Source organism: Aotus nancymaae, unplaced genomic scaffold, assembly GCF_030222135.1.
Source record: "Aotus nancymaae isolate 86718 unplaced genomic scaffold, 86718_ANA_hifiasm-v0.15.2.pri h1tg000019l, whole genome shotgun sequence".
Classification (NCBI taxonomy): domain Eukaryota; kingdom Metazoa; phylum Chordata; class Mammalia; order Primates; family Aotidae; genus Aotus; species Aotus nancymaae.
This window is the reverse complement of record NW_026988431.1, coordinates 25846631-25874435: the sequence shown is the minus strand read 5'-3', so window position 1 is coordinate 25874435 and position 27805 is coordinate 25846631. Positions and strand designations below refer to the sequence as shown.

The 27805-nt window shown below is 37.4% G+C and overlaps 1 protein-coding gene across 1 annotated transcript in view; it reads right to left on the bottom strand.

The window, feature by feature from the left end:
* Nucleotides 1-398: 398 nt before the first annotated feature.
* Nucleotides 399-27805, bottom strand: part of COL6A5 (collagen type VI alpha 5 chain) — a 98642-nt gene continuing 71235 nt past the window's right edge. The window contains exons 38-41 of the mRNA XM_064378680.1: nt 13913-14599; nt 12510-12606; nt 11545-11824; nt 399-1205 (exon numbers count right to left, since the gene is read on the bottom strand). Coding sequence (XP_064234750.1) covers nt 1119-1205; nt 11545-11824; nt 12510-12606; nt 13913-14599 — 1151 coding nt within the window. The 3' untranslated portion in view covers nt 399-1118. The remainder of the gene's footprint in view (nt 1206-11544; nt 11825-12509; nt 12607-13912; nt 14600-27805) is intronic.

Sequence of the window (27805 nt, the reverse complement as noted above, 5' to 3'; positions counted from 1 at the left end):
ACACACATATCAGGGTTTTAAGGGGAAAACAAAACTTTACTAAATGAGTAGAGTTGAATTTGGAACTTCCCAGAGAGCAATCGCAGCAACTTAGAATTGGATTATTTTAAATTATACAAACAACAACAGTAAGGTAAAAAACAAAGTTACATGGGAGAAGTATAAAATAGCCTATAGTATTATCCCATTAACATAGTCATTTCATTTTTTAACATAATAGATGCTCATTGACTTGGTAATTACTTGTTGCCTTAACCAAACTGAATGATTTTTAAAACTAATCCACTGTTGGCTAATTTTACATTTTATGTAAATGTTCCAAATATGTTTAGTCCTCCTACTGGTGTTCTATTAGGGCTGAGTTAGACTGTAGGTAAATAATAATGAACAAAACAAACTTCCAAGTCAGACTTGTTTTTATTTTAGAAATTATCTCTTGCTACACTGTAATTCCCAAGAATGTCTCTGGTCATATAGAACACATACTTTTTCGTATTTATTTTGCTGCAAAAATTCAGTATACACAAAGCAAAGCATGCTAAAATATAAACAAAAGATTACAGCACAAAATAGAGGTTCATAAAATTAGCCTCTTCTCATCTTTTTTTCCTTCACCAATTCCATTCTTTTGTCAATGTCCTGGTGAAGAGAAAGCATTAACTACTGGTAATAGCAGCCTGACAGGTGGGTTTTAAAGGACAATCAGTGCTAGATGAAATGTTAGGGTCATCCTAGCGAAGACATGGGCATGGCTTTCCAGTTTTAAGAATGGGTAGAAGATATTCATAGGAAATTCCAATTCTAAATGCTTTTAGAAGAGTCCAATCTGAGATATAGACATGATGAAAATAATGACAATCTTTTTCAGGCAGATACATCATCAAAACTGATGCCTGAATTGTGCAGAGCTTTCAAAGAAAAGTCAACTCTTATAGGTCAGTTTCCTCAGTTCTCAGGAGAAATGAAATCATTCCTGGTTTCTCAGGTCTTCTTACTGATGTCTTCACTCAGAAAATTCTTCTCCTCAGATTTGAGATGCAGGACAAATTTAGCATGCTATTAGCCAATTGTTTTTGTGAAAAGTCCCTGTCATTTACCACTCTACTTCTAACAGATGATTATAGATTTTGGTTAGAACCACATGGGATTATATATGTCAGTGGAGCTATCTTCTTTCTCTTATGATGACCTTGTATCTTCACCATCTGCAAAATATAGAAATATTCACTGCTTTTAATGTTACTGTATTTGTTCAAAATGTTCCTCCAGAGCCTACTCCTTTATATGCCACATATAAAACAAATACAAGATTTTTGTCATTTTCAATGGTCAAAATAGAAGTCCAGCTCAGGGTAATGTGATAATAGATATAAATGAGCAATATATAAGGAGAATCCTAGACAACATTCTTTCTGGAAAAACGTTGGTACATTAATGACTTGACATTCCATGCTTAGCAAATTTAGTGGCTGCTATTATTAAATAGGTGCTTGAAGGGGTGTGCAATAGACAATGTCAAGGTTCTTCCCAGAATCCCTCTAATCTTTCTTTTCTCAACATTAATTTCTAAGACAACATTCCTTCCTTTTCTGTCTTCCCCTTCTTGGCCTCCTTCTTCAACCACTGCCATGTGAGTTTTTGCTTCCAACATCAGCACCTACTATTCTTTGAGGACTGCTGTTGGTTACTGGACCTGCTTTAACCATATGCACCATGAGCACCTGGAGTTTACATTCCTCCTGAGAGCAACTCTTGACCAATCAATGACCTAGGAGGAAGTAAGAGAGCCCAACTTTCTCTTTATCCAATTTGCCAGTCTATGTCTTTTAACTAGGGCTTTAGCCCATTGACTTTTAAGGTTAATATTGTCATGTGTGTGAATTCAATCCTGTCTTTATGATGCTAGCTGGTTATTTTGCCCGTTAGTTGATGCAGTTTCTTCATAGAGTTGATGGTTTTTGCAGTGGCTGGTACTGGATTTTTCTTTCCATTTAGTGCTTCCTTCAGAAGTTCTTGTAAGGCAGGCCTGGTGGTGACAAAATCTCTCAGCATTTGCTTGTCTGTAAAGAATTTTATTTCTCTTTTGCTTATAAAGCTTACTTTGGTTGGATATGAAATTCTGGGTTAAAATTCTTTTCTTTAAGAATGTTGAATATTGGCCCCCATTATCTTCTGGCTTCTAAGGTTTCTTGAGAGAGATTTGCTGTTAGTCTGATGGGCTCCCCTTTGTGGTAACCCAACCTTTCTCTCTGGCTGCCTTTAACATTTTTTCTTTCATTTCAACTTTGGTGAACTAATAAGAAACTTCAGCAAAGTATCAGGATACAAAATCAGTATGCAAAAATCACAAGCATTCCTTTACACTAACAATAGGCAAGCATTCCTTTATACCTAGAGGAGAGCACAATCATGACTGAACTCCCATTCACAACTGCTACAAAGAGAATAAAATACCTAGGAATACAACTTACAAGGGCTGTGAAGGAACTCTTCAAGGAGAACTACAAACCACTGCTCAAGGAAATAAAAGAGGACACAAACAAATAGTAAAACATTCCAAGCTTATGGATAGGAAGAATCAATATCATGAAAATGGCCACATTGCCCAAAGGAATTTATAGATTCAATGCTATCCCCATCAAGCTACCATTGACCTTCTTCACAGAATTAGAAAAAACTACTTTAAATCTCATATGGAACCAAAAAAGACCCTGTATAGCCAAGAGAATCCTAAGCAAAAAGAAGGCGGCTGGAGGCATCACACTACCTGATTTCAAACTATACTAAATATATACCAAAACAGCATAGTACTGGTACCAAAACAGATATATAGACCAATGGAACAGAACAGAGGCCTCAGAAATAACGCTACACATCTACAACCATCTGATCTTTGACAAACCTGACAAAAACAAATAATGGGAAAAGGATTAGCTACTTAGTAAATGGTGTTAGGAAAACTGGATAGCCATATGGAGAAAACTGAAACTAGACCCCTTCCTGACACCTTATACAAGAATTAACTTAAGATGGATTAAAGACTTGAACATAAGACCTAAAACCATAAAAACCCTAGACGAAAATCTAGGCAATACCATTCAGGACATAGGTATGGGCAAAGACTTCATGACTAAAACACCAAAAGCAATGGCAAAAAAGCCAAAATTGACAAATGGGATCTTAAAGAGCTTCTGTACAGCCAAAGAAACTATCATCAGAGTGAACAAGCAACCTATAGAATGGGAGAAAATTTTTGCAATCTATCCATCTGACAAAGGGCTAATATCTAGAATCTACAAGGAACTTAAACAAATTTACAAGAAATAAACAACTCCAACAAAAAGCGGGTGAAGAATGTGAACAGACACTTCTCAAAAGAAGACATTTATGCAGCCAACAAACATGAAAAAAGCTTATCATCATTGGTCATTAGAGAAATACAAATCAAAACCACAAAGAGATACCATCTCACGCCAGTTAGAACGGTGATCATTAAAAAGTCAGGAAACAACAGATACTAGAAAGGATGTGGAGAAATAGGAACACTTTTACACTGTTGGTGAGAGTGTAAATTAGTTCAACCATTGTGGAAGACACTGTGGTGATTCCTCAAGGATATAAAACCAGAAATACCATTTGACACAGCAATCTCATTACTGGGCATATATCCAAAGGATTATAAATCATTATACTGTAAAGACACATGGACACATATGTTTATTGTGACACTGTTCACAATAGCAAAGACTTGGAACCAACCCAAATGCCCATCAATGATAGACTGGATAAACCAAAATGTGGCACATATACACCATGGAATACTATGCAGCCATAAAAAAGGATGAGTTCATGTCTTTTGCAGGGTCAAGGATAAAGCTAGAAACCATAATTCCCAGCAAACTAACACAGGAACAGAAAACCAAACACTGAATGCTCCCACTCATAAGTGGGAGTTGAACAACGTGAACACATGGACACAGGGAGGGGAACATCACACACCAGGGCCTGTTGAGGTGTCGGGGGCTAGGGTAGGGATAGCATTAGAAGTAATACCTAATGTAGATGACGGGTTGATGGGTGCAGCAAACCACTATGGCACTTGTACACCTATGTAACAAACCTGCACATTCTGCACATGTATCCCAGAACTTCAAATAGATAGATAGATAGACAGACAGACAGATAGATACATATTTAAAAAAAAAGAAAAGAAAAGAAAGCCCAACTTTCTTGCCTTAGCTCAAGAAATCTCTGCAGCCTCTTAGATGCCTGAGTTCTCTTGAAGGAACAGGCTTAAGCTGCCCTCTATGGGACTTTGCATGAGATGACATCCTTGTTTGCCTTCCACTCCTTCCCTGTCTTGCTTCCTCCCTTCCTTACTGGTTCTCCTGTGAGCATTCCCTTAATAACTCACATGCACAGAAATTCTCAACACAGGGTTGGCTTCAGGGGAAGCTGGTCTAAAACAGAATCTTAGAGAGGCTCCAGCCTAGATGTCTTTAAAAAATTTTGCTTAAAGCCACACCTCAAAGGAAAATAAAGCATCTACTTCCTGCCTTGAACATTTTAAAGTCAGTATCTATTTTTTTTCATTATAAGTTTAAGTGGTTGAAAAAGATGTAAGTTGTGACATATTGTAAAAACTGACATTTAAAAATAAAACATTTCTCTTATCCAACAGAGTTCACCATTATTTACTAAAAATATATGAAACATGCTCATGTTTAAATATCAGATAGTTTAGTGTTCATTTCTCTCCTTAAACTTGTATTTCTGTTCCACTTTCCCCACAGAATTTCATTCTAACTCTAATATGTTTATATGCTTTAAAATATTTTATTGTTTGCCTAATTATTACTTCTCTGCAAAAAATGTATATTTAAATGTATGTTCTTATTTTCTATGACTATAAGCCTCTATGTATTAACACTTTTTAAAGATGTGTTATTAGAATTTATCAAAACAGCATATGCATTTAAATTTTGGTAATTCTATTAAGATAAAAAGTAAACATTTTTGTTGGAAATACGTTTATTAATGAAATGGATAGTTTTTCACTGTTATTTTTATTTATCACTGTTTTTTGCTAGAGTAAGGCAAGATTTAATATCAAAATTGACAGAATTAATATCTATTGTTATATATTTATGTACTAATAAATATTATTTACATCGATCGGTCTTGAAGGAGTTTTATCAGGGCAATGTCACACAATTATTTAAATTCTTTCTGAATTATATCCCCAAAATCACCCAAAAATCTTTCAAAAGCTTTTATAAAAGAATCAGTTATCTAGTCATTTATATGACATTTTCTAATTTCTGGGAAATACTTTTAAAAAGTACTTTATCAAATTTATCAAATGGCTATTAATTATATCTGTTACTCTTTTACTGAGAGGCACTGTATTTAACTTGAAAAACTAAAACGTTTGGAAAAGTTAAATATTGCTAAATGAAGCACACTTGACACTTGTATTAGTATATTTTTTGATAATATAATATTTTAATCATCTGTTCTGTATGTTTTTACTTCAGAATTTTAAAGCTTCAATTTAGTTCATTATGGGAAATGTTCCCCACGTAGCCTAATTGGAAGAACTGGTCATTATTGTAAAAGCCAATCCACACATGCTCTGCCTTTGAAGGAGTCTAATCTCATCTTTCAGTTGAAATAACGATGTTATTGGGGGTTCCTGTGATGATATCTTACTATCTTACTATGATTCTATTCTAAGACAGGTTAATAGCTCTTTCCAGGTGAGGTGGCTCATGCCTGTAATCCCGGCACTTTGGGAGGCTGAGGCAGGCAGATCACAAGGTCTGGAGATCAAGACCATCCTGGCCAACACGGTGAAATCCCATCTCTACTAAAAATACAAAAAATTAGCTGGATGTGGTGGCACATGCCTGTAGTCCCAGCTACTCAGGAGGCTGAGGCAGGAGAATCACTCGAACCTGGGAGGCAGAGTTTGCAGTGAGCCGAGATCCTGCCACTACACTACAGCCTGGCGACAGAGCAAGACTCCATCTCAAAAAAAAGAAAAAACAAACAAACAAACAAACAAAAAACCTCTGGCCATAGAGGGTTTTTGTTTTGTTTTCTGGTGTGCGTGTGTGTGTGTGTGTGTGTGGTTTTTATGTTTATGTATTTAGCCTGATAAAAGAATACTTGCTCTCTCTTTTAGTCCATTTAGGCTGGTATGACAAACTACCATAAACTGGGTGTCTTATAAACAAAGAAATCTATTTCTCTCAGTTCTGGAGGCTGGGAAGTTTATGATCAATGCACCAGCTCATTCAGCATCTAGTTAGGGACCTGCTTTCTGGTTCAATCAAACGTGGTGCCTTCTCACTAAATTCTCATATGGTGGAAGGGGAGAGGAGTCCCCTTGTGTCCTTTATTCTAAGGACACTGATCCCATTCATAAGGGATCCAGCCCATGACTTAATCACAAACATCCTACCTCCTAATACCATGATCTTGGAGGTTAGGACATCCACATACTAACTTTGGGGGAACATAAACATTCCGGCCATAGCATTCTTCATTAGTGCATCTCCAATACACTCTCTGTTTGTTCTCATGGAAATCCCAGTCAGGAGAGACACACCCTTTGACAACAGTTGGGAAATGGGAGGGGCCAAATTACAAAATGAAATTTATCATCATTGCTACCATCCTCATTCCATGATACACCTGAATTTAGAACATTGTAACACGAGTTTAAAAACCCCATTTCTAGCAATACACTTCTTCCTTAACAGAAATATGCACAGGATGGAAAAGATTTGAAGCCTTACCTGGGTTTATGGTGTTTTGTTTAAAGAAGGACTATAGATAAAATATTTTTAAATGACTCCTGGTTTGACAATCCCCACCCCACCCCACCCCACCCCAAATGTCTCCCTAGAGGGGTTTTACATCTGGGGCAAAGCACCACAGATTCAGAATGGCTGAGAGATGTGCCATATTTTGTGTGTGAAGTAGGGGGTGTTTTTAAAAGCAGACGCAGAAAAGGATGCCCTTCTGTGATTGCTCAGACACAAATACATTCTCAGGTAGATGGAGCCCTTTAAGACTAGCTTGTAGAAATCCATGCATTGGAAAGTGTTTATGTGTCACCCAGTATGTGTACCTCAGTATAAAAAACACTGGCCTCATCCAAGCTTTTCATTACACCGAGAAGAAAGTTTAGGACCAGAGCAATCAGGTGACTTCTCAAGATCATAAAGCTAGTTAGCAACAGAACTAAAACTAGCACTGGGGTCTCCTCATTCCCAATCTGGTGTTCTTTTCACCAAAACCACTAGCTCTGTTATCATTTGTCATCATCACTATCATCATCAACATGATCGCAATTTTAAATAACAGCTAACATTTATTAAGATTTTACTCTATGCTAAGAGCTGTTTGAAGCACTTCATATTCATTCACTGCTCACATTAGCCAATAACATAGGTTATATTATTACCTCCATTTTGCTGATAAGGAAATGGAAGCTCAGAGAGGCAATATGACATGCCCGAGATCACATGACGAATGCAGAAATAGGATTCAAATTTATAGCTGGCTCCAGGGTTTATTCTTTCAACTCCTGTTTCCTGAAGTGTTTTCTACAAAATACTAGCCCTATAAAATGTAACATCCACAGGATGTTACAAGATCCTGTGGCCAAATTGATTTGATTACAGTTGTTCTCTCAGAATATTAATGGAATTTGTTATTTCATTAAAGACAATAAAAAGTCCTGCAGAAAAAAAACCGTATCTACTTAGCAGTGATTTCTAGAGAAATGATTTTCCACAAATACTTATTAATATCCAATGAAAGGACCACTATTAAAGAAGTCTAATTTAGACTTGATATTTATAATACCAGGTCAGTGGTGCTCAACCTCTGGAGGCTCCACCTTCAGAGTTTCTGATTCTGTAGGCCTGGGGTGCAATCCAAGAATCTGCATGTCTAATGGGTTCCCAAATGATGCTGATGTGGCTGGTCCAGGGACCATACTTGGAGAAACACTACACTTGATATTGGAAAAACAAAGACTAAGAAACAAGCCTTGGGTTTGGCATAAAGAAAAAAAAAGATACAGTTCCACTTAAAAATATCTACATTAAAATCTTGAAGATGTACTTTATAATGAGCAACAGAAAATCTGTCCTTTAAGTAGAAATATGTAATGAAAATATCAAACCAATGGACAGGTGAAAAGAAACATTCAATCCCTTTAGGAAAACAAAAGATGAACAAAACAACATAGAGTAATAATTCTACACAATGGATTTATATTTTTACTTGTCAAATAGATGATCAGACTTAAATAATTCAAATAGGGATAATACTAGTTGATTATATTCTAGGCATAGTGTGTACTTTGAGCTTTATATGCATCATCTTCAACTTTTCAACAACTCAGAGATAGATTTTATTATTTCTGTTTCATGGCCTAACTTTAAGATAAACTTGTGTTCTATAAACATAGAGTATGAATCACTATGACAAAAAGTATTAGATTAATTACTGTGAATTCTTAGGTAAGATGCTTAAGATATCTGTAGCTTCCATTTCCTTATCTGCAAAAAGATAAAGTACAACTCAGTAATTTCCAGTCACTAAGCTTTCTTGATTCCAAGAAAAAGTCAAGCTAATATTTTCTGAAGAGACTCAGCTTGGCTTCAGGGAGCAGGGCTGGCCAAATACAACAAACCCAAGCTGTTGGCTAGAGATCTGTGAGAAAAAGTATTAAAGACATCATCTATTTCTAGATGTATAACATATGATTACAATAGAAAAGTGCAGAAAACTTTCAGAGAAAATAATGAAGAATAATAACTAACAATAAAGATGCGTACTTGATGATAATCATTTTGATTCTAGCAACGTTATCTGTTTTCAGCAGCAAACCACCTTGAGATATCTAAAGCTACCTAACAGGAATGATTCAACCAGGATTTATAACAGTGTTTTGCAAACTTGAATGCACATTGAAATCATCTGAGAGCTTAAAGAATGTGACTTGATATGATATGGGGTGTAGGCTAGACTTTGTACTTTTCAAAAAAAATAACTAGGTGATTCTATATAAACAAGTTTGGGAACCACCAATTCATAGGGTTCTCTCTTGTGAGCAATTGTTTTTTTTTTTTTTTTTTGAGACAGAGTCTCGCTCTGTCGCCAGGTGCCAGGCTGGAGTGCAGTGGCGCGATCTCAGCTCACTGCAACCTCCGCTTCCCTGGTTCGAGTAATTCTCCTGCCTCAGCCTCCTGAGGAGCTGGGATTACAGGCGCGCGCCACCGCGGCCAGCTAATTTTTGTATTTTTAGTAGAGATGGGGTTTCACCATGTTGGACAGGATGGTCTCGATCTCTTGACCTCGTGATCCACCCGTCTCAGCCTCCCAAAGTGCTGGGATTACAGGCGTGAGCAATTTTTAATTATATTCCCTGGTATAAACTGAAATGTGTCTCTTGCCCACGATTTTATATAGTGAAGACGTAACCCCATGTGACTGTATTGGAGATAGGGCCTTTAAGGAGACAATTAAGGTTAAAAGAGATCGTAAGGGTGAAGCCCTGATTTGACAGAATTGTTATCCTTATAAATAGAGAACGAGACACAGGGATTCTCTTTCTATCCTGTGAGGACAAGGAGAGGAGGCAGCTATCTGCAAGCCAGGGAGAGAGCCCTCATCAGGAACCTCATAGGCTGGCACCTTGGTCTTGGTCTTCCAGCCTCCACAACTATGAGAAAATAAATTGGTGTTATTTAAGCCACCCAGTCTATGGTCTTTGTTATGGCAGTCCAAGCAAAGTAATACACCACCTCTTCAACCAACCCTTTCTGTTTCTGATCCACCCCTTATTCCTTCCTCCAGATGTTGGTAAAGCATATGATCATGCTGGTGCACCCTAGTCTGGGCAACAGAGCAAGACTGAATCTCAAAAAAAAAAAAAAGAAAAAGTCAATGAACTTGAAGAAAGATGAATTATACAAACTGAAGAGAAAAAAGATTGAGAAAAAAGCAAACAGAACCTTGGAGACTTGTTGAATATCAAAGGGTCTAACATGTTTCACTAAAATTCTGTAAGCAAAGTAGAAAGACTCTTGCAGAAAAAAATATTTGAGGAAATAAGGACCAAAAATTCCCCCAAATTGGTAAAAGATATAAATTTACAGATTTTAAAATCTAAAAAACACCCTATTCAAAAGAAAAGAGAAAAGAAAATGAGAAACTCATGCCCCTTCACAATATATTTGCTTTTGCTTACATTTCAGAGCCTTCAGGTAGTTGCTTTTTGTATTTCGTCCAGAATTTTCAGCCGTAATCAGTGAAAAAGATAAGTTATATGGGCTTATTCCATTTTGAAACAAAAATGAACTTATTCCATTTTAATGAGAACTAGATATTTCATTATCCTTACATTTAATTTTTGTTTCATGTATCTTCTCTCTCTGTTTTTCCCATTTTCCCTATATTCATTTCTCTTACTTTCCATCATTTTGCTGATTTTGTTCTCTCTTCATATATCTACAATTATACCCATATCTAAAACTATATATATATGTTTATGTATGTGTGTATATATAGCTTTAACTATATCTATATTTATAAATATGTGTATATATATATATATATATACACACACACACATACTTTTTTGAAGTATACATACATGCCCCTATATGGGATTTTGTTATATAAATGTCTCAAAATTTATTTTTCAATTCACCTGTTGGGCATTTTGTTCCCACTTTGGGACCACTACAAATAGTACCTTTATAAACATTTTAGTACATGATTTTTGGTTAGTATGTATATTTCTATCGGGTATATACAATGACATAAAATTGCTGGTTCATTGGATATACATATTTTCAGCTTTAGTAGCTATCCAGAAATATTTACTTTAAATTCATTTCCCACATGACTCTGGGACACAGCAAGGACTGTAAATCGCTGCCCTAGAGTTGATAGCTTCCTGCTCTCCATCTCCTATTTTGCTTTTAGCTGTAGGTCCATAACCATTTCCCCACCCAGCCTACGAAGCTGCCCACAATCTCCACACAGATCTCAGAACCACAGTGGCCTTATCTTCTCTGGGTCCCACTGAGGCTGGGGCTCAGCTAGGGACCTTCATCTCAAACCAAGAACACCCTAGTTGCTAAAAGAGAGAGCAGATCTTGAGCATTAAAACTCTAGAGGCTTCTTGCGCAGTTCCCCCTCAACCCCATTCAGCACAAGGATAGGGGCTGTTCCTGCTTACTTGGGACCTGCTGTCCTTGTTCTTATCCCTCTCACTTCCCCATTCTCTGACTCCACACCAAGGATTTATACCTGCTTATAATTCTGAATATGTCAACAAAGACTATTTTTGCCTTTCTGAAGTTTTATCTCCCTTGCCTCTTCATTTTGGGGGGGCGCCCTTGGATCCTTAGATGATAAGCCCCTCTTCTATACACATCCTGTCATCTCTACCTGACCTACTGAATTCTAACTGCTCATCTTCCACCAGGGGAAAATCCAAACAAACAAAGGTACCTGAGGGTCTTCAACTCTACGGTACTCAAGATTACCTTCTTTTTCTTGTTGTTTATCAACCACTTGAGCTGTAGTTTCTTCTAAATGTGCTTCCTCCTTGTTTTTCACTGCCAATTTCTGAGTTGAAAAGAGCAGGTATAACTTCTGCATCAAATCAGTAGCTGTCCCAGAACCATTACTATGACTGTTTTCTAATACAAGGAAATGTTGCTCCTTGGAATCAAAGTCATCAAACAGCTCACCATTTTCTGTCTTTATTTCATATATCCCAGGAATAAGTCTGAGGTAATAGAGAAGAGATATGAAAAATTGGTTAGCCAAGTCCCCTGCAAGATTAAATGCAAATACCACCAGATAATATAAGAGGAATCCATTTTATGCATGTGATTGGAATAGTCGAAGTGCAGTTCGTGAAAAAAACTTGACTTGTGCGATTTTCTAGTATTCTGAAGGGAAATGAGACATTTGTCTCAGCAGTTTAGAATTCAAAACCAATATAATTTCCATCATTAAATTTTTGAGTACTTAGGGTTGTACTTTGTAAGATCAAACTTGAAAGAATCCTTCCTGCCAATCTTCATATGTGTTTTGTCTTCTAAAGGGCCAAATTTTTTGGTTTCTTATGTTTTTATTCTGCTCTAAAATTATTACATCTAATATTTAAGTTTTCTGTTTTCACAGTACCCAATATTAGAGTTATGTTGTCTAGTTAATGAGAAGGTACTAATAGGAGGCTTTTTGGGTAAAAGAAACAGAAATGGAAACAGTTCTTTCAAATATGAGTCCTGTTCTATCTGCGATTAACTTCAGACCTGTGCTATCATCACAAATGAGTGGCATTTAAAACACACACACACACACACACACACTTGCATCTTGAAAATTAAAATGCTATTCATTTCACAGTTTTTTTGAAGACTATTTCCAGTTGTAGTATTACCCAAACTTGGAATTTCTAAACTCACAATATAGTGTTTTCTGTGCCAGTGTTCTCCGGGTTGGGAGAGGTCATGTTAACACATGTGGCTTTCATATCTTTGGTGGGATATTTGTTGATGGCACCTGGAGAGAGAGTGAGGCTGGTTAGTCTAAATTTTACTCATCTACATTATTATCTCACCCAAAGTCAATTTGTCTTTTCATGTGGTTGGCAGTGTTTTCAAGAACAACTTTTATGACTGACTTAGAAAAACACTCACACTCTGACATTGAAATTCTTTGTTTCTGGCAAAGTCAAGAAGATACAGCAGTAATTGAATAAATAATTCCAACGCCTGTCACAAATTCGTGACATACTTTAATGACATCTCTAAATTCTTCTTATTATTTCTCTCCCTATAAAAGAAGGATCTTTCTAGAAGACTCTATTAGCTATTGAAATGGTGTGCCCTATTTATCTTGGGGTTGGAAGAAGGCACATTTACCTGCTAATAAATATAAGTCCTAAATTCCAAGATTGCTGAGATCTATGTAAGCCCTGGGGCTTTATGCATGCCAGAAAACCCAGATCCTTTCTCTAGTAAACTTGCAGGACCTGCAAAGAACCATTCAATGTAGCCTCTGCCACATTCCTAATTTGCAGCACAGGCCGGGATTTGTTTGATGTTACAAGGTTTTGGATGTACTACTATATGCATGCCTAAAGTCACAACACATGGGCAGAGGCTGGGCAGCCACCCTCAAAGCCCCACTGTGTACAGACACCCTTAAAAATCCCTGCGCAGCTGTGCCTAAGCCAGCTGTCTGGCATAGGGGCTCTAGAAGGGATTTGTGCCCATGGCTCATAAGAATTCAAGTCAGAACTAAGGTTAATTTATAATGACAAGACAAAATAGAAGTCCTTGGATCAGGTGGAGGGCAGTGTCAGATATTATTTATTACAGGAGTATACCTTTCTAAGGGTTTAGTAGTTAAAGTATGATTTACTCGACAAGAACATAGCCCTGGGGTCAGAATGTGAGGGATTGAGTCTTACCAATTATTGCTTGAGATTTTAAGCAGTTTATTTAACATTTCTGAATCTCAGTCTTTTCACTTGTAAAATGGGGATATGAATATTTTCCTCTGAGTACTACACTGAAGGTTAAATGAAACAGTCCATTTAAAGAACCTGGCACATGGTAAACGGTCACAGATTAGGGCTAAAGGGCACTTTTCATCCATTTGAGGATTTCTTGGCTGAAACTGGCAGCGCAGGAGCAAGGCTCATGGTAATGGGATGTTCCTCTGAAAATTTTCACTGCTTCCTATTACTTATACTCTACTACTCTTAACTAAAGTGAGGATCATTTTGCTAAGTCTGCTAATGGATCGTACACAGAAACATTAAATCTGTTGCAAAAGCAATAGAAGAGAATTAATGACTTACGTCTGATTAAATGGACAAATGGCTTGACAAAGTTGACAATATAGTCCCAGTCTGGTTTGTGGGTTCGGCCAAGTTGAACCAAGTGATGATCCAGGGGGTGGCTGGCTAATTCTTCTAATTCTTTGTCATTGTGTTTAGGGCCAAAGGAAAACACAAATATGGAGTAGCCTTGACACTTGGCTCTCAAAGACACATTCCTTAAGACTTCTTTGTCTGCAGGGTTGGTTTCACCAGCAGATATTACAAAGATAACTTTGTTTTTCCTCAGATTGGGGGTTCCCACAAAGACATTGTCAATTGTCCATTGCAAGGCATGACCAATAAAAACATCTCCATTGAGCTGCTGAGAGTCTTGGAGGTGATGTTTCATTTGGTGTATGCTGTTGTAAGTAACCAAATCAAATTCCAGGTAGACAGGGCATTCTTCAGTGTTAGGCATATAGCCTGGGGGAGAGTAGCTCAGGACAGCAACCCTGTCTCCTAAGGTGGAGGTCAGTGGATCTGGGGCAATGTGAAAGTAATCAAGCACTTTGGTTATAAATGCTTTCACTTCCTTAAACTCATCACTTCCTACTCTTTGGGAAGCATCTATGAGGAAAGCCACATCCATGTAATATTCTTGAAGTGAGGCATCTCCGGGTTCATAAGTATGATCTGGTTCTTCTTTTCTGCCATGATTGTAATGTCCTGCAACAGAAGAACTCAAGTCATTCTTTTTAACAAAAAGATAATCTTGAAACTCCTAGTCATAGGTGGCAAATACACAGTATGAGGGTATTACCATGCTTCATTTCCATACTCATGGAATCAATCAATAATCCATACTCATGGAATCATCAATAATCAATCACGGTGCTTGTTCCCAGATGCACTCTCCAAATATGTACCTACATAGTGCATGCAGAACCATTACCATACGACACATATTGTCACACATGAAGAAACCCATTTGCCATCCTATCTCAGATCTTTGTGAAAGGATGGATTTATCCTCCAGCTATTTTAATATGCAAGATGAGAAACAATCATTTTCAATGTACTCTACATGGCTAAAAGTTTGGAGTACATATTTGCATGAAATTATACATAATGACCTCAAGAGAAAGTATAGATGTTGAAGTTACATTTATTGGTGGCACAAACACAAAAACATTTATATATGTGTTCAAAGTATGCACCATAGAGAAATGTCACGAGAGCAAGTATAAACAAGTGCTGACTTTGGAATCTAAATGCTATGTGAGATATGACATACTCTTAAAAACGTGGCACTCAAAGTGCCTGCAAACAGTTCATCAGCCCATTTTAAGGTAAGGAGTTTGCACCATGATGTAAGTCAACTATATTACTAACCACACTGATTAGGTCTGCTGACATTTATTTATTTATTTATTTTCATAGCAAGACTTTCTCAATGAAGAAAACATTGCCTTGATTTACATTCTGAGGCAAGCTTCTTATCTTGCTGCAGACTAGCACTTCAAGTAGCTCTGCTCTAAGCCTAAAGGATCATGAAAAAGCCTGTCTACAATCATATGAATGATGGCTGACTGATAAGGCCAAAACAGGAAACACCAGCTCAGAAAGACAGGAAGTAGATGGCCAATGTTCTTTGCTTCTATGAAAGAAGTGAATCTGTCAACCTAATTAAGCAAAAAAGGAGATTTTTAACTAGCAGAAATTTATTGATCTCCATTTCTACTCAACACTTTTTTAGATATTTCTACATTTATTATTTTAATTATCACAAAACAAATGAGTCAACCTGTATTAATGCTATAAGCCTAACAAAGAAATAAAATTGAAAAAAGAATACCCTACCACCATGCATGAAGTTAACAGTATAAATGCTCTATTAGGTAATTTTTGCTCATTAAATGAGCCCTGACTTCCAGTATAAATTCCATATTATCTTTTTAAAAATCTGTTGTTGGATTTAACTTGCTAAAATTTTTTTAGAATTTTGCATCTATGTTCAGATCCTTGTGAATGATGGTCTGTAGCTGGTCGGTAGCTTCCCTTTCACATAATGTCTTAGTCTGGTTTTGGTATCAAGGTAATCTGGCCTCAAAAAATGAGCTGAGAACATTCCAAATCTACTCTTCTAGCTATTTTGAAATATGCAATAAATTATTGTTAACTTTAAAGTATACAATAAATTATTTTTAACCATGAGAACACTAAATCTTATTTCTTCTAATAAGTATTTTGTGCCCATTAACCAGCTCCTCTTTATTTCCCCCTCCCCACTAGCCTTCCCAGCCTCTATTAACCACTGTTTTATTGACAGATACCCCAGTTATCCAGATTTGATCATTACACACTGCATGCTTGTATCAAAATATCACATGTATCCCAAAAATATGTATTATACAACTATGTATTCATAAAAAAATTAAAAATAATGAAATAAGTGAGTTGTAAAATATGCCCTTTTCTTTAATGTTCTGAAAGAGTTTTCATAGAATTGGTATTATTTCTTCCTTAAGTTTTTAGTTGATTTCACCAGTGAAATCATGCATACCTGGAGTTTTCCTTATGGGAAGATTTGAATTACAAATTCAATCTCATTAATAGGTATAAGGCTACTTAGGTTATTTCTTCTTGAGTAAGCTTTAGTTGTGCATTGCAAGAAATTTGTGTATTTCACCTAAGCTGATTTATATGCAAAAGATTATTTATTTATAATATTCCCTGGTTATCTTTTTAATATATTTGGAATACATCTCTTCTCTCATTTGTGATATTAAAAAGTTGTGTCTTCTCTTTCTTCCTGGTGAGTTTGATTATAGTTTTATCAATTTCATTGATCTCACAGAAACAACTTTCAGATTTATTGACTTTATTGTTTTTCTTTTTTCAATTTCACTGAATTCCACTTTATTTTTATTATTTTATTTCTTCCACTTACCTTGGGATAATCTGGTTCTTCATTCTCTGATTTCTTAAGGTAGAAGTTGTGATCATTGATTTGCAATGTTTCTTCCTTGTCAATATAGGCATTTAATGCAATTTACTTCCTCCTAAGTACTGCTTAACTAGAACCTCAAATTCTGGCACACCAATTTTACTTTATTTCAAAATATTATGCTTTCTAATTTCACCTTTTATTTATTCTTTGACTCTAGACTATTTAAAAGTGCTTTATTTGGTTTCCAAATACTTGGGGAGTTTTCAAAGATCTTTCTGCTATTGATTCCTAATTTAATTCTGCTTTGGTCCAAGAACCTATTTGCTATCACCTGAATCCTTTAAAATGTTGAGCATTATTTCATGGTCCACAATATGGTCTATCTTGGTAGATGTTTCATGTGCACTTGAAAAGATTATATATTCTACTATTAGTAGATTGTTCTACAAATGTCAATTAGGTCAAATTAGTTGATACTGTTGTTCAAACGTATTATATTCCTGCTGATTTTTTTTATCAATTATTGGGTGAAGATCCTGAAACTCACTAATACTCTTCATTTTTTAAATTGTTTTTTCCTCTGTGTTTTATTTTGGAGAATTTCTCTTGCCCTGTTTTCAAGTTTGCCAATCTTTTTTTTTAGCCACATCTAATCTGCCATTATCCCATTCCATGTATTGTTCATCTTAGACACTATGGTTTTCAACTTTACAAATTTTATTAGGATCTTCTTTTTATATCTTTCGTGTCTCCACTTAATTTTTTAACATATTGAATAAGGTACTATGACTGTTTTGGTATCTTTGCTAATTCTAACACCTGTGTCTGTTGTGGCTTGGTTTTGAGTGATTATACTCTTTATTAGGTGTTGTACCCTTCTGTTTCTTATTATGCCAGACATTGCAAAATTTTTCTTGTTGAGCGTGAAATACTTTTGTATTCTTGTAAATATCCATGTGCTTTGTTCTGGGAGGCAATTAAGTTGCATGGAAAGAGTCTCATCCTTTTGGATCTTGCTGTTATGATTTGCTGGTGAGCCTAATAATTTGGGGCTAATTATTTCCTATTACTGAGTCAAGACCTTCTTAAGTTTTCTACCATTACCATGTGAATTATAGTAATTTCCAGTCTTGCTGGTGAGAAAAAGCACAATTTCTAGCCCTGTTGAGCAAATAGCACTATTTTAAGAGGATTCTTTCCTTGGTCTCAGGTAATTCCTTCACCTGCATGTGCTATCAACACTCTCCTGAATAATCCAGAGAGACTCTCTGCAGACCTCTGGGGTTTACTCTCTGTGCAGTTATCCCTCTCTGGTATTCCACCCTGTCAGCTCTCACTGCCTTGGTCTCCTTGTTCTCCCAGCTCCGACTCCTCAGCTCCAGGAGCTCATCAGGCTCCTCCTCAATGCCCTCTTCTTGTACCATGGCCTGAAAACACTCAAGGCTATAAGTCGGAGCACTTGTAGCATTCATCTCATTTGATTCTCTTCTCTAAAGATTACTGTATTTCATTTCCTAATGCCCAGTGTCTTAAAAGTTGTTATTTCAAGAGGATCCAAGATGGCCGAATAGGAACAGCTCCAGAGCGCAGTTCCCAGCAAGAACAATGCAGAGGGTGAGTGCCCACCACATTTCCAAACAAATTTTCACTGTCCACAGACCAGGAGATTCCCAGGCCAAAAAGTGCCACGAGTTTTCAGCATGGTGGTTTCAGCCGGTGCCGGGTTGGTGCACAGAAACTCACATAAATCTGGGTGGCCGTTTCAACTGGTGCCTGAAACGTCTGGGAGACAGAGCCTCCCATTCAACTGAAATGGAGGGGGCAGAGACAGGGAGCCAGGCGATCTGGTTTGGCGGGTACCATCCCCACAAAACAAGCAATCTGAAATTATGTGGATTGAGAGTTTCGCAGCAAGCACAGCTGGACCCAGGAGAGTCCAGCTCAGTGCGGGGAAGGGCGACCACCACTACTGAGGCAGTCTGCAACTACCGAGGCTACAGTAATCAAAACAGCATGGTGCTGGTACCAAAACAGAGATACAGACCAACGGAACAGAACAGAGACCCTGGAGGCAACGCCACACAGCTATAACCATCTGATCTTTGACAAACCTGACAAAAACAAGCAATGGGGAAAGGATTCCTTGTTTAATAAATGGTGCTGGAAAAACTGGCTAGCAGTGTGCAGAAAGCAGAATCTGGACCTCTTCCTGACACGTTACACTAAAATTAACTCCAGATGGATTAAAGACTTAAACATAAGACCTAACACCATAAAAACCCCAGAAGAAAACCTAGGCAAAACCATTCAGGACATAGGCATAGGCAAGGACTTCATGACTAAAACACCAAAAGCTTTGGCAACAAAAGCCAAATAGAAAAATAGGACCTAATTGAACTCCAGAGCTTCTGTACAGCAAAAGAAACAATCATTAGAGTGAATCAGCAACCAACAGAATGGGAAAAAATGTTTGCAGTCTACCCATCTGACAAAGGGCTAATATCCAGAATCTACAAAGAACAAAAACAGATTTACAAGAAAAAAAAAAAAAAAACCCATCCAAAAGTTGGTGAAGGATATGAACAGACGTTTTTCAAAAGAAGACATATATAAGGCCAACAAACATATGAAAAAATGCTCGTCATCACTGATTATTAGAAATGCAAATCAAAACCACAGTAAGATACCATCTCACGCCATTTAGAATGGCGATCATTAAAAAATCTGGAGACAACAGATGCTGGAGAGGATGTGGAGAAATAGGAACACTTTTATACTGATGGTGGGAGTGTAAACTAGTTCAACCACTGTGGAAGACAGTGTGGCAATTCCTCAAGGACCTAGAAATAGAAATTCCATTTGACCCAGGAATCCCATTACTGGGTATATACCCAAAGGATTATAAATCATTCTATTATAAAGACACATGCACATGTATGTTCATAGCAGCACCGTTTACAATAGCAAAAACCTGGAACCAACCCAAATGCCCATCGATGATAGATTGGACAAGGAAAATGTGGCACATATACACCATGGAATACTATGCAGCCATAAAAAATGATCAGTTTGTGTCCTTTGTAGGGACATGGATGAACCTGGAAACCATCATTCTCAGCAAACTGACACAAGAAGAGAAAATCAAACACCGCATGTTCTCACTCATAGGTGGGTGTTGAACAATGAGAACACATGGACACAGGGAGGGGAGCATCACACACTGGGGTCTGTTGGTGGGGGCAAGGGAGGAACAGCGAGGTGGGGTGGGGAGGTCAGGGAGGGATAACATGGGGAGAAATGCCAGATGTAGGTGACGGGAGGATGGAGGCAGCAAACCACATTGCCATGTGTATACCTATGAAATAATCCTGCATGATCTGCACATGTACCCCAGAACCAAAAGTACAATAAAAATAAAGTTATTTCATATATTTTGTTTGCTTTTTTTCTTTTGTTTATTACAGTTGTGAGGTAAATCCAGTTTCTTTACTCCATCTTGGGCAGTTCTAAAAGATAAGAACTGACCATCTTGTTTGAGATGCTTCTCTTCCTTCTTAGAAAGGACTAAGAACTGGTCATATACACACCACATTCTTTCTTTATCAATATGTTTATAGTAATTTAACAGGATTTTGCATTGCATAAGCATGTTTGAAATTTAGGGGCATCCTATTCTCCACCAGGAACCTAGTGCCAAACTCTTCTTAAAATTCTGATCAAGATAGAGGTCCCTGATTAAAACAACCAAACATGAAACTACAAGTGCAGACAACAGCATATATTTTGTATTATTTGCCTGTCACCACCAAAAACACTTCTAGAGTTCTTAACCATAGTGTGTTAGGAATTCTGAAGATTAATTAGATGAACATTGCTAACTTTTTGGAGTTTGTGATCCTTTTTGGAGTTTGGAGTTGACTAACCATTACCTGCTATGTTATCATGATCTCTGTTTTCCAACTACATCATTTCAGTTTTTTTTAAAAAGGCCAACCAATACTCTTTGTTAAACATAAAGAAAAGCATTGCTGGGTGTGGTGGCTCATGTAATCTTAACACTTTAGGAGGCTGAGGTGGTAGGATCACTTGAGACCAGGGGCTCAAAATCAGCCTGGGCAACACAGTAGACCCATCTCTACAGAAAATGTAGAAAGTTAGCCATATGTGCCTGTAGTCCCAGCTACTTGAGAGGCTGAGGCAGGAGGATCACTTGAGCCCAAGAGTTTGAGCCTCCACTGAGCTGTGATCACACCACTGTATTCCAGCCTGGACAACAGAGCAAGATCCTCTCTCTAAAAATAAAGAAAAATAAAAAGAATTCCATAAATGTTCTAGTAGAAGCAAAAGGGTTAACTTACCATGTTAGTGAAATATTTTTACTGCAAACTGTACATTACTGTTTTTCCAGTTTTCTCTTTATAAACAAGTAAAATCGCAATCCTGTTCTAAAACATCCCTCAGAGCTATTTTCTAAAGGGGTATATTTCATCTACAAAATTTCTAAAAATAGGGCCTCTCCCAACTTTCAGGACTAGCATGAGAATCACAGAAGCTAAATGTGGATGATGTGCCTTGAAAACTCTAAAATTTAGTCAAACCCAAGGTGTGATTATTCTACTTGGAGTCTAAATTCATCTTACTTAGGAAGACAGGGCCTTCAAAAAAATTTTCTTACAAGACAATCTGGCAGGAGTGTGGATAAAATATACCCATAGCTCACAATGATGCTGTGTATCTTCTGGAAATGTCAACACAGCCAAACTCTCATCTTCAAGTCTGTGAAATAATTTCCTTAGAATGGCAGAGGAGGGGAAGCTGGCTCACTTTCTTATGGACAATATATGGAAGAAATTAAGGATCCAGCTGAATTTCCAAGGAAGCATCCCTAGAGAGTAGCCTGACTTTGGCCAAGTACTTAAGCCACAACACCAAATGTGCTCCAGTAACGTTAGGGAGAAGCGGGGGTGGAAAGGAAACTTAAGAGAAGGGAGATTCTGAAAGACTTGGGCCATCTGGACTGGGAGTAGATATGCTGTGAGGCTGCTATGCTGCCTTTCATGGTATTTGTGAGAAATCTCCAGATATGCATGAGTTATCCAGTGGTCTGCCTTGAAATTTGTCCAGGGGCCAAAATTAATCATGTGTTCTCCATAGGCAAACCATATGTACAATTGAGGCTACTATTTATGTGTGAGGTTTTGTCCAGATGAACTGTAGCTAATATTTTTCAAGTTGACATTTTTTATAATGACTTCCCATGAGACTGGCAGTGCTTTCTTTTGGCTTTTCCACTTTCTAAGTATTTAATCAAGCACTCAGTTTGCTTCGGGTCTTGTGCTCAGCTCTATGCTTGTCTTCTTTCATTTATTCTTCCTTGAACGACTATGAGGGTAGAATTATCATCATTTCCATTTTATAAATGAGCAAACCAAGGCTTGGAGAGGGTCAATGAGTTGGCTAAGAAAGGACGGTCAATAAGTGGTAGAGGAAAGATTTGAACCCAGCTTTGTCTAGCTCCTTCAGAAGAACAGGTCATTAGAGATGAGGGTCTAGCAGAAACATGAAGGCATCTGTCAACCAGCTCACTAAAGGCCCTGGGACCTGATATAAAGAATGAGCTTCTCAGCCAATGGCTATTCCTTCTGACTACAGCCACCAGAGAATGTTTTCTTCCAAAAGTAAGCAACTATACATGAATTCAATAGAATTTACAATTTTTTTCATCTTAGGCATTGTAGAACAGTGATTATCAGAGAATATTCAGAGTTCGAGTCCTGCCTTCTGTCATTTGTTAACTCTGTGACCCTGGGTCTTCTCCATGTCAGTTCCATTATCTTAAAAACATGTAATAATATACTACAAACTTACAAGGTTTTTGAGAAAATTAAAGTTTGTACCATGCTTTGCATATCCTAATTACTCCACAAATGTAATTTTTAGAAAGAAACAAAGAAAAGTGTCAGGCATCTGAAAATCCCTCCCACTACAGTATATTATGCAAATCAGGACTGCCATTAGAAAAAGCAAAGTCAGCTGGTCTAGCTTACACACACATGCACAAGTGTACAGATGCTCTCAGAAACGAGAACTCGCATTCTGTTGTGTTGACGCATGCTTAACTTCAGAGTAGGCAATCATTCATACACCTCTCCACTTATCACTGCCAGCCCAGGCCCATCGCTCCTCCTGTCTGGAAAAGTCACTGGTCAAGTTCTAAAGGCACAAGTTGGGGCAACAAAGGAGGCAGGCACAAGTACGTATGTATCTGACGGGTGTCATTGATTTTATGCCTAAGGGAAATACAGACACATTTGAAATTCTCATTTTGCTGTTTGAAGTCCTGTTCCCTCATTTACCTGAATAATTAGGACTGAGTGTCTTAAAGTAGATTTCATCCTTTTCACCAAAGACTTAGAATTCATATATTTTTGGCCTAGACTTTTCTAGGTGGCATTTAGATGATAAGAGTGAGTCTTGGGGTCATTTTACACTCTGAAACTATAGTCTGCAGAAACCGACCAGCACACTGAGAAAAGGAGATGTATGGTTTAGGAGTCATTTATACCCAGATGACCTGGGATATGGCATGCTGGTTTTAATGGAGTTATTCTGTGCTCAGATGCCTCTGGATGAGTTTATAAGGATTTTTTTTTAAAAAAAAAATTTAAAAATATAATTGTACCACCAAAATTATTTAAAAATAATTCTCCCAAATGATTTAGTTTATGTTCAAATTTGACCATTGGCTATATCTCCTCATTTGTAAATGCAGAAATGGCCACCAGCAGGCAACATGGCATACATTGTTAAAAGTCCATGTTTTTGTGTGGGTTGTCAGGTTTTTGAATCTTGGCTCTGCCACTTACAAGCTACATGACTTTGTGTGAGGTTTTTAACCTTTGTATCAGTGTATTCATTTGTAAAAGAAAACAATGATAGATTTAATTTAATAAAGGTTAAATAAAATCATGTCTATAACGTGCTTACATGGTGCCTGTCCCATGGTAGCCCTCAATAAGCAGTAGCTTCTGTGATCACTAGTATTCCTCATTTGTTGTTCATCAGTCAAGTGATACAGTGTATGCAATTCTTTGAAAGGTGTCCTGCATAGAATAAATATTGATTCCCCCCAAAGCATTCCACTTTTTAATTGTACTCAATCCTTCCTGACTTGTGTAGTCATTTATTGTACACACAGAATATACCTGACAGACTACAAGTTTCTTGAAGACAGGACCTATGTCTGAGTCTTTTTCTTCAATCTCCCTAATTTCCCCAAAAAGTCCACTTCAGGGCTTAATTCAGAACAGGAACCAAAGACATATTTGTTATATGAAAGAATGTCTCAATAGTTAAGGAAAAATCTATGCAACTATTTAAGAGTCATTTCTTATTGTAAGCCCTCAATGAGGGCTGCCATCATCCAACCAACTCACCATCACCACCACCCCACCATCGTACCTTACTTCCATCATCAGTACCACCACCACCACCACTGCCTTCATTACTATCACCTCCTCACTATCACCATCATCACTATCACCGTCACCATCACACCACCTTCATACTTTTATCTCCATCACCACCATCTCCACCACCACCAATATTACTACCACCACCATCCCTACCACCCACCTCAACCACAACCATCAGCAACAGCAAACACCTTCACTACCATCACCTTCACTACTACCATGACCAGCACCAATGCTATCATCACCACTGACTCCACCACCATCACATTATTATCACCCAATTACTACTTCAAATATCCACGTTTTATCTCATTAGAAAAGATCACATAAAATAAAATGCCACCAACACTCTAGAACATTCGTTAGTTGCAACAAATGATTGCATAAAACATACAGAAGCAATGTCAGTGTACATCTGAATTCAGGTAGTCCACTTACTCTGAACCCTCAGTTTACATTAGTCTTGTTCACATGTGAAACCTTCACGGAAGACAACCAAAACTATTACGACAATATTTATAACAAATCGCCAAGCCAAAGCAAATGTAACCACCTCAGTCTACAGCTTAAAATGAAGTAATGGGAGACTCAGTTTATTCCACCAAGAGCAACATGATGGTTGAGTTTTTTTGTTTTTTGTTTTTTTGAGGTGGAGTCTCACTCTGTCACCAAGCTGGAGTGCAGTGGCACAATCTCGGCTCACTGCAACCTCCGCCTTCTGGGTTCAAGCAATTCCCCTGCCTCAGCCTCCCGAGTAGCTACCATGCCCAGCTAATTTTCGTATTTTTAGTAGAGACAGGGTTTCACCATGTTGGCCAGGATGATCTCGATCTCTTGACCTTGTAATCTGCCTGCCTCGGCCTCCCAAAGTGCTGGGATTACAGGCTTGCGCCACCACGCCCGGCCAAGGTTTCTTAATGATTTCATAAAACATGTTATTAAAATCCAGTCATGACTGCAATCCTACTGCTGATTTCATTTTTGAAAAGTGTACTGACAGGAAAGCAAAACATTCAGCTGATGTTCCCTGGATGACTCAGAAGCCAATACTGCTGCATTTTATTCCAGTGCAGATTTAAATTTAGCCCAAGTAAAAATATACAGTCAAGTCTGATACATGACTGCAAAAATTAGAAGCAAGCTAAGTGTTCAAAAAACAGTAAATGGTCAAATACATGCATTCATTCATCAAAAGGAATATTATGAAAACATTTATAAAATAAGTATGAAGCTTACAGCAATATAGAAAATGTCGTGACATAATATGTGAAAAGCAGGACATGCAATTAAATAAAACTGTAAACTTACAGGCCCATGGAAAAACAAAAGAACATATTCTGCATTAAATATAACTTGATTTGCTAGATTGTTTGATGTGAAACTTGGTATTTGAATTTTATATGGTATAATAGTACCTTTATCATTTGTAAAAAAATATATAGTAGAATCTTGGATGTGTAATAAGAAAACAACGGACAGGTGTAGAGGTAGAGAGCCTGTCCAGTGAGTCTGAAAATTCTGTAAACTTCGGGGCATGAGGTTTCTTCTAAAACAACATTTCCGTTAAGAGTGACTTGATAATTCATTGTTGTGAGGGGCTGTCCAGTGCATTGGAGAATATTTAGCAACAACCTCTATTCACTAGATGCCAGTAGTGTCCTCCAGTTTTGACAATAAAAAAGTGTCTCCAGACATTGCAATATGTCCCTGGGGGTGGGGTAGGGTAGAACCGCTCCCAGGTGAGTTTTTACCAGCTCATCACTAATACCCTTCCAGTTCTATTATCCTATGATTAATTCAAAGCCAAAATAAATCGGCTTTAAAAACAAAATAATTTATAAGTTAGAATAAGATTAAAGTTAGAAAAATGAAAAAGAAAAACAAAGCCTGTGCAAACTCCCTTGAGCATAACTCCAGCCTAGTCTGAAGGCGCAAGTGTTGCTTCTCATTTCTTAATGAATTCATTGAAAAGAATATCAGTTGAAGTTATCCTAAGGCCTGGGGCTGCTTAAAGCTAGGAGCAAGCCCTAGGCTGAGTTTGGGTTGGTATTTAAAACGCATTACAAATTATCCTCTTTTTTAATTCTGAAAGTAGATTAGCTGTATCTTAAGTACTGGTTAATACAGCATTTAAAAAAAATTCACAAGAAAACATCTGCAAGAATAATACAGCATATTTGACAAAGTGCGAGGCTCGCCAGTGGGCCAATAGTTGCAATTTAATTAGAATTAAACTACTCATTTTTAAATTACATACTTTCAAAGAACAAAGTGCATTTTGTTGGTAAGTAATTAGAAGGGACTGCATGTTGCAAGGGATTTTTAGATTGCAGATGTTATGTTCAAAAAGCCTGTATCTCTAGATAATCTCTACATATTTAGATTTTAAACGGGTTTTGTCAGATAGATGTTGGATGGATAGATGGATGTTCTTGAATAAGATAAAATTATAATCTACTTCACCTGGAACTCTTTAGAAACCTAAATTCTCATTTTTATTCTGTGATTCTAGATAGCCAATTATTTTCAGCTCCATTGAGAGCACAGATGAAATTTGGCACACAAATGTGCAGTGGCTCTTAAACTTCAGCCTATATCAGAATCACGTGAACTACTTGTTAAAACCCAGATTGCTGAGCCCTGCTCCCAGAATTTCTGATTCAGTAGTCTGGGACAATTGCTGAGAATCTGCATGTCTAATGAGTTCCCAGATAATGCTGATGCTGTTTGTGTAGGAACCATACCTTGAGAACCACTGACATAGTTGATCTCAAGCTTGAGGGCATACAAAAATTACCTACAGTTTTTACAAAGTTTGTAGCTTTCTCCTCCTCATGCACACTCTTAAATATGAAACAGTAGTTATCAGGAGGGCTTAGGAATCTGTGCTTACAATGAGCTTCTAGATAACTTTAATACAGGTTGTCCTTAGGCTGCTCTAAGTAATAGAAGGGCCAGGAAAGGTGATAGAATTGAAGATGAGTTCAACTCAAATCAGAGCAGATGGGGAGATGCAGAGAAAGGGCCATAGGAAGGAAGATAGTAAATGTGCTTCTTTTGAAAGAGGGTGTTACACAACTCATTGCCAGCCCACAGGACTCCGGGAACTATAAATTTCTTAAATGGTTAAGATTTCTGACTTTTCCCAGCCTCTCAGTTCAAGGGCAGAAAGATCAGCCATCAGCCATAAGAATTACATTATAAATGGGTAACAAATATAGCATATGGAGGTGCTTATGAATGCTATCAACCTTTTATTTGTGCCATACATCTGGAACTTATCAAAGCTCACTTGAGTGACTGAATAAAATATCTGAACTACAACTGGCTAAAGATGATTGCAAGAAAGAAAAGAATAGCACAAAGTTCCTAGAAAACACTCATGATCTGAGACTCAGATTTATTTTAAAGGATTAAAAATACACATTATCCTTCCATCTGAAACGTTCAGTGTTTCCAGGCTATCCCAATCTAACATAATCATCCCCAGAACTCTCAGCATACTTC